Raw genomic sequence first — 12621 nt, forward strand, 5'->3', positions numbered from 1 at the left:
TCGATGAGCTCATCCCCTCGATTAGTTGACTTTGGAAGGGGGCGGGGAATTCTGGGTAATGTAGTTGATAAGACCAAATCCCACACTAATAGCCAATACTTTCAACAAGGCTGTTAATTGGACATAAATACGAATCTAAGACATCTTTATGTAACAATTATATTTAATAATGACTATATTGTTGGATCTCTGTCTTAGTGATAAACAAATAGATGTTGTCCATCTCCAAACTCCTGTAATAAATGTTTTTATAGTTTACAAAAAATTGGTCCAAACTCGTGATCATCCTTCCTTGTTTCCATTTTCCCCCAAAAGTTCCATGAGCTCCTCCTGGTAAGAGAACTCCTGCAGAGAGGAGTTCATCTCATCCAGCAAGTCTTCGCCAAGCAGGAACGCCTTGACGTCATGCAGCGTCAAACTGATACGGTGGTCCGTGATGCGATCTTGGGCGAAGTTGTATGTGCGGATCTTCTCGGATCGACCTTTGGTCCCGATCTGTGGGAAAAGTCAAAATGGATTGCACAACAAATACCAAACCCAATTTCATATGAATTAGCCTTTGCTTAGTCAGAGTACACAGTGCTGTATTTACCTGTACTTTGCGCTGATTGTAGCGCTTGCTAGTTTCTTCTTCCAGCTTCATGCTGTAGAGTTTGGCTCGCAGTACCTTCATGGCCTTCTCTTTGTTTTTCAGTTGCGACCGCTCTTGCTGGCACTCTGTCACGACCCCTTTGTAACACACACAAAAACAGACATTATATGTAATTAAGATATATTTGTGCCCAAATGTACAATTACCCAATACTTCTAATGAGTCATTTTAAATTTTAAGATTTGTGCTCAAATGTACAATTACCCAATACTTCTAATGAGTCATTTTAAATTTTAAGACTTCTGTATATGAAGCATAATCTAATTAAGAATTGTAACATTAATTTCATCATTTTGTACAGCACAAAGCTCCAAGGTGTGCAATGTACCGGTGGGCAGGTGAACTATTCTGACAGCGCTGTCTGTAGTGTTGACGTGTTGACCCCCAGCGCCGCTGGCTCGTTTTGTTTCAATCTTCAGGTCTTTAGGGTTTATGGTAAAGGAAATCTGAGGGTGAATGGAAGGAAAGAAGCCTGATGAAATGTCCAAAGTAACACAAATTGGATCAGAGCATTAAGAACATGATTTTTAATGCAAAAAGGGAGGAATTTAACTTTGAAAATCAGTTTTACAAACTGCAGTTTACCGATGTGACGTATCTATTTTAAAAATGCTTTGAAAGAAATAAAATCTTTCAAGTTTTTAATGTATCTATTAAGAATATATACTATTGACTTTCTTTTTGACCGAAAAAAAAGCTCTACCTCAGTAGGTTGAGGCAACACAGCCACAGTCATGGTGCTAGTGTGCATGCGGCCCTGCTTTTCAGTCTTGGGGACACGCTGGACACGGTGAACGCCGCCTTCAAACTTCATCTTCTTGTAGCTTTGATGGCCGCTGATGCTCGCCGAGGCGTTACGCAGACCGCCTGAATACACGTACAAGAAAAAATGTTATGTTTATGTCCTTTTAGTACGTATCATCATATCATACTGCACTAGAGTGACGGACAGACCTAAGTCGCTGGTCATGTTTTCCAGGACGTCAAAGGACCAGCCGTTATGCCGAGCGAAGCCCTCATACATGTCAAACAACTTCAAATGAGAACAAAAAAAACAGTTTAGTATGACAAAATGGTATTTGAACTTTATTAGATAAATAATGCTTTGACGCTGCATAACCTCAGCGGTGAACAGCATGGCCTCCTGCCCACCTACTCCTGCAGTCACTTCCAGGACAAGTTCACTCAAATCATCCTCCTCTGTGATTAGTAGGTCTAATATCTGTATTTTATGACATCACAAAAAAAATCATCGTTCACATTTCAATGTAGCTAACCACAACTTCAATTTGAAAGTTGTTGAGGAATCTATCAAGGCAAATCAAGAGCAACTACCTTCTGCCTCAGGTCATGGATGGTTTGATTCAAGGAATCCCTCTCCTGCTCAGCCAGTTCTCGCAGATCTTCATCTGTGGGAACACCCAAAATGAGTCAATGGCTTCCTTCCTTCCTCAGAAGCCGGTCTTACCCTTGAGGAGTGCCTCTGTCTCGCTCAACTCCCTCTGCTTGACATCGAGCTCCCTGATGGTATGGATGAGGGGAGCCAGCAGGGACACTTTAGTTCTTTTGACCCTCATATCTTCTTCTTTGCTCTGCTCCTGCTTGTCACTGTTGACCGCTTTCAAACAGTCGCTATATTCCAAGTCCATCTTTTTTAAGTAGTCTAAAAGAGACCTCCTCGAGAACAGTTCATCAAGAGATAATAACTTGGCTACCTCCAGCCGACTGGCAGTGTGAAAAGACTTTGTAGTTCTGACACATTGATTATGAAACCTAGCGTCTTTAAGGAAACTTGAATGCTTTTTAAGACCAAATAAGGGCAAATTAAAAACAGAATGATTTCCTTTGGGTAGGAGGTGTATAGCACCTCGGAAAAACATAATTCAATGCTTGGGGCCCTCTATTTCAGAGAAGGCAATGACATGCTGCAATGGTTACATTTATGAATAAAACGAGAAATTAGTGGGGAAAGAATATTACCGTATATTCTCATATTCATAAAGAATATGCAAATGTCGTCCATAGATATTCCAAAAACCGACAATGCTTGGTTCCTAAATTCAAAACACCACCTTGCGCACGGGCGCAGCCATATTGAATATTTACTTTGTGCATGCGCAGTTGGGAACGTTGGTCACCACATGAAATGAATGAATGGAATTCTAATGAACAGAAGATAAACCCCAATCTTATCAATTTATGAAAATAATTTAACCAGATACACCACGTGATCTTTGTTTTTTCTAAAACAAAATCGGATAGACTCATCTCATTTGCAATACAGTGTTTTTCTAGATATATTCGCGTCAATATGTTGTTTCATTTAGCAATTGTCTTGTGTGTCGCATCAGAAGTAAAAGAATATCATATTCGAATTATGAAGCAGGTAATTTACCAGCAGGTTTCTGTGCCTTCTGCGCATGTGTTGCGCGTAATCGCTTCCCCAACCCGCCCGTTCTCACAACGTAACTTTTTATTGGTTCCCGGTTTAAATGGGTTTCCCCATGCCTTGATACGCCTGCGCAGAATTTTCCCTCCTCGTACCATTTCCGCCTTCATGCACGAACCGAGACCGTTGATTGGCCAAAGATTTTGCCAACGTGACGTACCGCCTCTATTTGAATCCGTTTGCGCCTTCTCTTGAGTTCTCACCGCCGAATTCCTAACAGAGAGACGATGAAAAAGACTTTTATGAACATTTAACACATTTTTGCGTTCCTCAAGACGCAGCTGCTAGGAAAACAGAACAAGTAACATTTAGGTAAGTCACGTTTAATCACCTACCGAGTCCTCGTAATTGTATAATGTAATGTCGCTATTCGAATGTCAGTGCATATGAGTATGTTTCGTGTTGTTTATGACTTCTAATGCAATATGTGTTGCTTTCTACCTTTTATATATATTTTATATGTATTTATTTTCACGACTTCGCGGTGTTTTAAATTACTTTTGTGTGCCTGAAGTGGAAGGTTTTCTGTAGGGGCTCAAAATGGCTGGTCCCCGCCAAATCTGGGCTATCAAAGTAAACTCATAAATATGGTCTTGATCCCGTTTCAAATGTAACGGAACAAAGACTGACCTCTTTAAAGGCAATTATATTGTAGGAAATCTATGTTAAATGACAGTTAAGACATGTTTGATGTCCATCTAGTCGCTCGAAACTCTTGCAACTCAGGCCCACATGCTGGTAAATTGTACTATTCTTTAAATTTGACTTAAAATACTTGCTAACATGGTATAAAACAATGATTCAAATGTTACTCCTGTTTAGGTTTTACTCTTTTTAGGCTGTTAAACTGAAAACTACTCCGGCAAAAGTGTGTGTAGGGATGTTGGATGTATGGAAGTATGGGTACTCGGATATTTCTTTAGCTCATCAAAAATGTCTGGTCATTGGGTAAATTTTACTTTTGTTTATAGTAATGGTAATGTAGGATATTTTCCAGTACAATTTGGATTATTGAACAAGTTAATGTATGCTTAAGGCAATTTGTACATGCAGAGAATTTTAACCCTTTACTCATTGGCTCCATTTGGACCCAGAGGGACAAAGTCACTGAAACTGGGGTATCCACGGTTACTTTTGGATCCTATTGAGGACTCTAACATATCTAAACTAGTACTTTATAGTGCAAGATTAGGATAGTCAGATGCCCTCCAATAAAAAATGTTGTTGAATCGAGTATCATGATTTGGAAATATATCCACAAATAAAAACAGCCATCAATATTTGCTTTCGAAATCCACTTATTCAAGACAGCATTGATGAATTAAAACGTTGTTTTCCTACAGTTTCAACATGAAGTGCCCTCGCTATGACTTGGTCAAAGCCAAGCGAGACATGGAGAGAATCTCTCCCGAGAAGCCCCTGGAGAAAGATTCCCCCATCAAGGACCCCGTCCCTATTAAGCCCCTCGGCGACAAGGTACGCACTGTATTGTTCCCCTGCGACCACGCCCTGGGAGCAGCCCGCGACAAAGAGAACAAGACCGTCAAGGCGCACAGCGGGTTTTTGGACGGAGTGTTCGAGGACAGCGGATACTTGTCTTTCCAAAACAGTCCACTTAACGAAGGCGAACACTCCTCTAAGGATCGATACCCGTCAATCCTACTGCTACGTCCTACCGTTACCCCCGAACGGTCCTCTCCATATCGAGACGTGACTGTTTCCTCATATCCGCCAAGCCTTTTGGCCACGTCCACGCCCATAGACCAGCAGAAGGGATTCTCCAATCTTCCCATCGTTAAATTCCAGCAAGCCGTTTGTCAAGAGCTGGCCAAGAGTTATAGTGAGAATAAGGGGTATGTTGAGCAATTTGCCACTAGGATTGTTGTGAAAGACATTTTAGTGTTTTGCTAACTTATTGCCTGCTATCTGTCAGTGGGACTCAAATGTGAATATATATTTTTTTATTCCAGGTATGACTGGAGCGTGGTCTCGAGGGTGGCCAAGGATCATCCGCTTCACCAGGTGATCGGCCGCAGCATGGGTCGCGAGTTTGTCGACGTCTTCTCCCGGCTCATGTCCAAGAACATGCTGTGCATCCTGTCCAACATCTTGGCCATGCTCGGAGACGCGGACCTCATCAGGTAGATTCACACAATAGACTTAGAGCCGTGCTGGCGAGATACTAACACGGTACCATACAGTTGCAGGAAAGTGAGCAGGACGTGGCGGAAAATCGTACGTGAAGATAGCGCCGCCATGAGAAGATGTCGGCACGCCGAGCAAGTGCTTCAGGTGAGAACGCAAAGGTATTTTCCCTGTTTTAATGGGTGCTACCTCTTTAAAAAAGTGAGATGACCATAAAATGTCACTTTGAGGATGACAACTCAAATCATCTCTAAAATGAGTTCTCCCCACTTTAGGAGTCGTTAATCTCTCTGAAGCAAAAGAAGACCGGCCTGACAAGAGACGGCGTATCGTCACGGGTGGTCCTGTCCTGCGTGCAAAAAATGGCGTCCCCTCCTTCCTCGACGACCTGCGTCAATAGCGAAACGGCAATCCTGCAGAAAACCAAATCCCGCTTCGACGAATTCTTGCAGGTCGGTGACCACGTGGCTCAAAATGTGGGAATCCCTAAGAAGGCGGGTCAAATTCAAATGTGTCCTCTCTCGCTCTTCTTCAGGCTGCCAGCAACTTGAAGACTCATGAGTCGCTGAAACGCTGCAATCACTGTGGCTCGCCCGCCGTGTACTGGCCCGAACTCCGGCGGGCTGTTTGTACCAGGAATTCCTGCCAGTTTTCGTTCTGTACCAAATGCCAGGAGGCCTACCACGGCGCACAACCGTGCCGGGCGGTGCCTTATCGCTCCGCCTTCTCAGCCCAGGGAAAATCCGTCGCCCTCCTCCCTGGCAGCGCGCAAAGCAAGAAGAACATCAGAAGGTTGTGACGGGGGTTTCGTCATCTGGCAGTTGCCCAATTCCAAATGCGATGGTGATTTAAAGAAGAAAAAAAAAGAAAAGAAAGGCAAAGTATTTGTGCTAGAAAAAAAAAAAGCACCTACCTCCACTTAAAGCACTTGTTTTGAAAAGCTTGTTGGACAATCAGCTACTTGCCAGGGTTTTACTTTGTGAAAAAAAGACAAGAGTTTAATGTTCTACTTTTATTATGTTTTAAACTTGTAAATAGTTCTTAATGTTGTGGGTTTGTTTCAAATAAATGTTCCTTGAAATGCCATGTAAATACACGTTTTATAAAACTTCATCTGTCTCTGTGGAATTATTGTCCTGAAAAAAAGTTTAGCGAAAGAACTGTAGCATATGACAATATAACACCAAAAAAGTGACATTGTATATTATCTCCTTCAATGGACATTCCTGCAAAACAAATTTTGGCTAACATACTGCTACATTTTGGAATTCCAAAGCAATAACGCCATACGGCCACAAGGTGGCAAATCAACTCCCACTGGCAAGTGTATTCAATCCCATTTTTTAATAATAAAAACTGTTATTTCTTTTAAGCATGTATTTTGCATCAATATTTATAGTGTTTCAAGGCTGAATTATTTTTTTTGGATTGAAAAACATCAATGTACAGGTAAATTGTATTAAAAAAAAATACATATATTACTATATCCCAGTATTTAATACCACTGAATTTACTGGTACTTAAAAGACAAATTGCCCTTCTGGCCTTTTCAGTCCCGTTCCTACTTGGGGATCATTAATCACTCCTTGATAATTATGGCCTCCTGCACTGACACGTGCGCTAATGGTCAGGTGAAGGCCCTGAATGGTTATTTGTCGAAAGGCTGAATCCCTCTTGCTGCCCTCTATTTTTACCACCCATTAAGATGGTGCTTGATGAGAGTTAACGAGTGAAGCCTCTCAGCCAAGCAGAAGCTAATCACATGTTGGCGTGTAGAGCGAGCACCATACAAAAGATAGGAACACATAACAAACAGTCTCAGAAAATAGGCTTTCAGTAGGGCCTCCATGATTGGACGAACGGAGACGAGTCAGCATCCGGCCCCGCGGAACTTCCTTTTTGACATTTATGAGTCAAAACTCAGCTTCTGTGTGACACGTGCAAACAAAGTGACTCACCAGAACAGAGGAAGAATTAGGGATTGGTCTCCAATTATATTAGAACAGCAATGGGTCGATTTCCATAAGATTGACGGATCAAAACAATGAGGCAAACAAAAGGACTCAGCGTTGAAAAATAAAAGGGGCATCTTTTATTTGGTGCGTAGCACACTTACTACATACATTATGTACCATTTACATCCATACTTTGAGTATATTGTCATCACTATAATGCACTGACTAAAGGCAACTCCATGCACAATTAGGACTCTAAAAGACAGGTAAGGTAGTAGAAAGTGGTTAAATGCGTTCGGGATGTGTTGAAAAAAATAGACTTTGCTTCTGTCCAACCAAAAACATGCATTGGTGAATGCCACATTCGTCTTGAAAAGTGCGTAAAAGTGGATGTGGAAGTCGATGTGTGCCGTCGGAGTTTACATTTGAATTTCTAACACTGTTTTTTTTGTCTGCTATGAAATATACTAGGACCGAATCTTGACTGTCCACAAAAAATAAAGAAAAGGGAAAATTTGGATGCAAAAAAGTTAATGTGGGAAAGTCAACTAGGATTTTTCAGGATCAAATTCTAAGAAAAAAGTCTGCGTTGCAGAAGAAAACAATAGTGACCAAAAATCTGGCATTAAAGATCCAGCATAAAAAATGTATTCTGGCAAAAGAGATCAAGCACAAAAGTTCAGTTAAGCAACAAATTCAGTGTTTGAGTTGTGAAATTCAGTGTTAGAAATTCAAATTCAAACTACAGCTGCACTGCCATGGGTGTCAAACTCATCTTATTTTATTTATACTTTCCTTTGGAGAGACCTTATTTTTGGCAATCATCCTCTATCATTTTAGACACAGTGTTAACCTCAAAATTGTCTCAAAATTCTTTTTGCGGCTCCAAATCTTTTGGTTCACTTTTATTTTTCATTTTAAAACAAATTTCAAATATCTTTTTTAATTATGAATGAATTGAAATACAATTTTCATTTGAATCTTGTATTTATTCAACCCCTTCATGCACAAACGGTTTAAATGAATTGATTTACTTTTGGAGGCCATGTGAAATGATGCGTAGGTCTGGATTTGGCTCCGGGGGCCACCAGTTTGACACCAATGGGCTATTATGGGAATCAAGTGGTTGTGGTGGTTGGTTTCTTTGGATAAATACTGGAAACGGATACTTTCACCACAATGACTCTAGACGTCAGGACTTCTTCTCAAAGCGGCTGTGTGAGAAAATTGTAAATAATTAAGTTATGAATAGACACAGTTTTGTGTATGTTTGCATACCAGCTGGAGGTTATTTAGCAGGTGGTCCACGTTGATGTCGTCATAACTCTCGTGGAAGGTGTCGGGGTCGTCCCTGGGTTCATCTTGGTCACCCGGGACGGCATTTTCTAGACTATTGAAATCATGGAAAAAAATGCCGATTAAAAACAAACATTGATGGGGATAGTTTTTTAACTTTTTTTGGGATACTACATCAAAATAAAATACTACATTGCAAGGTTTTTTTCTTTTAATGCATCTCTAATGGGGATTATTTTTGGAAAAACGACCTCACTCCACCCAAAATGTTACAGGAAAGTCACCCAAAATGTATACGAATTGACTTGGGTATGGCCAAAAATCACCAGAAAGTAACCCTAAATCAAGGATACGTGAAATACAAATACCTCAAAATCATTAGGAAATCACCAAAGAGCAGAAAGTTACCCAGAAATTAGCTAAAAAGGTACAAAAGGTGACCCCAGGAATCCCCAAAATGTATGGGAATTGCATCCAAATGACTCACCTCCTCTTTCCCGTCAAGACCGAGTTAAGGTACTTCTTAACGGCCATCTGTTTTCGAAAGCGGCTGTAGTTGTCTGTGAAGATGGCGTCTGAGTGGCGCTTGACCGGCTCATCCATCAGCTCGTCGCTGGAACGGATTACAGTGAGACAAAGGAGAAGATGAGAGTCAGTCAAGTGCCGCCCGCCGTGGGCCCTGCGGCCCTTTTCGCTTGGGCCACAACGTGCCAGTCAGCACTCGTAGCATCGCTTAACCTTTAACAACATGCATCATGGAGCACGCCAGCTCGTATTATTGGAAATGTCACTGAATCCAAACACTCATAAAAGGACGGAAAAAAAGACATTTGGACATTCGGGTTTTTCATTAGACGGCTATTTTGTAAATGACGTCAAAACCCCAACGTACAATAATACGACTAACAGACTAATTGGGTCTCTTGACATGGTTTTGTGTAATCAATAAAGTGAATCCGAATAAAAAATTGTATCAAAACAAACCGTCTTAAAAATCTCACTGCTAGCCTACAACACTTAGTGACCTTGGAGAAAAGTATACGCTTGGTTTGTTTGACCTCTACGAAGCATTCAAACCCTTTGGAAGAAGTTTGCCATATTATCCAAGAACAAGAACCATCAGTGTGTGCCTACCTGACACGCTTCCCAATGAGAGAGTCCAGGTATCTTCTGGCTGAAAGCTGGCCAAGAAGTTTGCTGTAGCCGCTGGTGAAAAGACCATCTGCGTGTCTCGTCGGTCTGTGGGGGCAATCAATTCATTAATTGACTGCCATTGACGGCCATAGATATTAAATCAACATTCTAATCAATAAATTGTATATGGAAAAAGTTATTTTTCAATTTATTTCATGAATAAGTACATTTTGGAATGAATTTTACTGTTTTAGGGCCATTGACAGAGCTTAACAAAAGCTTTTGTCCACTTATTCATTTTCTGAACCGGAGAAAACCCACGCAAGCTTGGCAGAACATCCAAACCCTACACAGCAGTACCAACTAATCATATCAATTCAATCCAATGATACTCATTGTATGCACCACTGTCTTGACTGCAGTATTTTGACATACAATTTCTGTACAATAGCCAGTTACATTAGCGCAAAGGTTAAAGCATTTGCATGTTCACCCATAGTAGGCTGGGATCAGCTCCAGCACCCCCGGCGACCACTATGACCATAAGTGGTTGGAAAAATGAGTGAATGAATGAATGAATATAACTTAATTAACGTTCATCTTGCATTATTTTGTCCCCTCAAGCTTAATTTGAAGAAAATATACCCATAAAACTGCAATAGACATTTTTCTTAAATTGTGATAACCTGCTGGAGCATTTTTAACCCGTAATTTTAACATTTATGGTGACAGATAATATAAAATTAAAGCCAAATGGAGAAGAATAAAAAGGAAATATGCAGTTTTTGTGACCTCATGGATGCGTAGGGCAGACTGACAGTCCTGGAGTAGAAGATGCTGAAAAGAGCCAAAAGGAGTAGAAGCTGGGGACCACTTCGTTGGGACATCATTTTACACCTGAAAGAAAGCAGAAATGTGTCCAAAATATAGAATAGATAATCAATATTATAAACTATCCTTTAATGACGAAAAAAAATCAGAAAAACCAATGTGCGTAATTACGCACGTCACCAAGCTCAAATACGAGTATGGACAACCGTTCGCACACTTAAATCGACTTTAGACTAAGTTTTTTCATCTTTCTAGTAATTATAAGTATAATATCCAACGCGAAAGTGCTCAAACGAGCGTATATTTGAATCGGAATTGGTAAAAATGAGCACCTATTCAAAAGTGGAACAAAAATACAGGGTCCAAATAGAAGAAAAAAAAGAGCACTAAAAATACCCTTACATGTGAAATAAGAAAGAAAATCCTGGTTTGCTTGCTGTCTTCCTCTGACTGGTCTTCTGTAGTGTCCCTTTTATACACCTGCGCGCCCCCAGTGGACCCCCAAGAGGACGAAATGAGATTGGCTAAAGGGTTTAGGTCACTGCTAACGTCATTGCAAGCACAAACTCAAATTAACTTTTTTCTTTTTCATCTGGTGTCAAACATGTGGTTCGGGGGTCCAATTAGGTCCAACACATCATTTTTGGGGGCTGGTGAAATCCAATTATAAGTGTCAACCCCATATTAATTCATTTTCGATTCCGCTTATCCTCATCAGTTTCGCGGGGTGCTGGAGCCTATCCCTACAGATTTTGTTCGAAAGGCATACGACATCTTAGACTGGTCGCCAGTCAGTCACATAGAGCCAGTTTAGTGGGGGCATGTATTTCACTCATACATGTCTTATCCTCACAGGGGTTGCGGGGGTGCTGGAGCCCATCCCAGCCAAGGTTTTTTTGTCGTTTTTTTTAATGAATTTTCTACGTTTCTATGTTGTTTCTATGTTATACCTTAAATTATGTAATTTATTCTTTTTTTCAATGTTGAAGACTATCAAAAAACATAATAGAAGAAACTCCACACAGTCAAGGAGCAACCCTTGGTCTTAAAACTGTGTGGCGCATGTACTAACCACTTAGACACCACACCACAATTGTATTTTTTGTTTTGTTTTAAGTTTGACTACATTTTGGAGAAAAAAAACATTTAGACACAGCAAGGAAGCAAAAATACATTATATCCAACCTGTTAACCAAAAATATATATATAAAAATTCAAAAAAACAACATTACGATAGCAACACATTCCCTAGAAAAGTCCAATAGGACAACAGGCCCACGTCAAATATTGGTCCGGCCTCCACCGCGTCCCCATCTTGTTCCAGCACGATGGCACCATGTGAATCGTAATGTGATCAGGCCGCCGAGAAAGTAGATTAGGGACCGGGTCGGGCGTAATTGACAGCGGTGACTGGAGACAGAGCCCGCCAGGAAGGGGAAGCAAACATTATTGTGTTGATGTTGATGGAATGTTTGGATGCTAGGGGAAACGTTCCTTTGGACCGGCGCGTTGCTGTGCTTAACATTATGTCGTCATTCCAAAACAACAGCTCAATGTACTGTTCTAAGGTAGCTCATAAAATAAGGCACATTGATATGTTTTGGCCAATTCAACACAAGGCAATTCACAATGCTTTACACCAATAATCAGATTCATAAAAGTCAGATTTATTCATCAAGAGTCTTGACAACAAAAACAAATGAACCATGGTAAAGAAATAATATAGATAACGACATACGACAATAGCCTAAAATGCCAGTATGACATGTTTAGATGATAATGATCAGGTTTTTACATCAGAGTTATCATATTTTTACATGGTTGTTATTGTGGTTTAACATGATGTCAAGTTTATTAATTGGACATTTTATAATGGCATAAAAAAACATGAAAACACTCTTATTGTATTGAGGGGGGAAAGCAGTGTACTTCTTTTCTGTTGGTTTCAGCACTTTTTCAATCCTTAGCACAAGACAATGACCATATTTTTTGCGAAGGTGATCACGTTTTGACATCACTTTTCATTCAATTCGTTTTTTTCTCTCCAAAATTAGAGTTACATGGACTGAGGGGAATCCCCAGTGACTCAAGTGCCTCCTGCGAGCCGCCTCATCCAATTATCTGAACTGAGTGGGGCGAGTCTGTAATGGGGGCTGACG

The 12621-nt window shown here is 40.6% G+C and overlaps 3 protein-coding genes across 4 annotated transcripts; 1 reads left to right on the top strand and 2 right to left on the bottom strand.

The window, feature by feature from the left end:
• Positions 1-145: 145 nt before the first annotated feature.
• On the bottom strand, positions 146-3132 carry mtrf1l (mitochondrial translational release factor 1-like). Its single transcript, XM_077728949.1, has 8 exons — positions 2121-3132; positions 1988-2061; positions 1773-1874; positions 1607-1685; positions 1356-1519; positions 981-1098; positions 593-729; positions 146-495 (listed from the first exon to the last, which is right to left on the bottom strand). Exons 1-8 carry the CDS (start codon positions 2530-2532, stop codon positions 283-285), a joined length of 1299 nt encoding a protein of 432 aa, XP_077585075.1. The 5' UTR covers positions 2533-3132; the 3' UTR covers positions 146-282.
• A 109-nt stretch (positions 3133-3241) lies between these two features.
• Positions 3242-6359, top strand: fbxo5 (F-box protein 5). The gene is made up of 6 exons (XM_077728950.1): positions 3242-3413; positions 4445-4954; positions 5072-5242; positions 5303-5393; positions 5522-5698; positions 5782-6359. The coding sequence occupies exons 2-6, from the start codon at positions 4452-4454 to the stop codon at positions 6043-6045; spliced, it is 1206 nt and encodes a 401-aa protein (XP_077585076.1). The 5' UTR covers positions 3242-3413; positions 4445-4451; the 3' UTR covers positions 6046-6359.
• A 956-nt stretch (positions 6360-7315) lies between these two features.
• Positions 7316-10970, bottom strand: vip (vasoactive intestinal peptide). Of its 2 annotated transcripts, none has more exons than XM_077729839.1 (6): positions 10865-10970; positions 10424-10528; positions 9632-9736; positions 8985-9110; positions 8480-8591; positions 7316-8415 (listed from the first exon to the last, which is right to left on the bottom strand). In XM_077729839.1, coding segments are annotated over exons 1-6 (459 nt in total). In that variant the 5' UTR covers positions 10867-10970; the 3' UTR covers positions 7316-8406. The 2 variants fall into 2 exon arrangements, with proteins under 2 accessions (XP_077585965.1, XP_077585966.1); XM_077729840.1 differs by having other exon boundaries at positions 10795-10894.
• Positions 10971-12621: the final 1651 nt, after the last annotated feature.

The sequence above is a fragment of the Stigmatopora nigra genome, chromosome 12 (genome assembly GCF_051989575.1).
Source record: "Stigmatopora nigra isolate UIUO_SnigA chromosome 12, RoL_Snig_1.1, whole genome shotgun sequence".
Lineage (NCBI taxonomy): Eukaryota > Metazoa > Chordata > Actinopteri > Syngnathiformes > Syngnathidae > Stigmatopora > Stigmatopora nigra.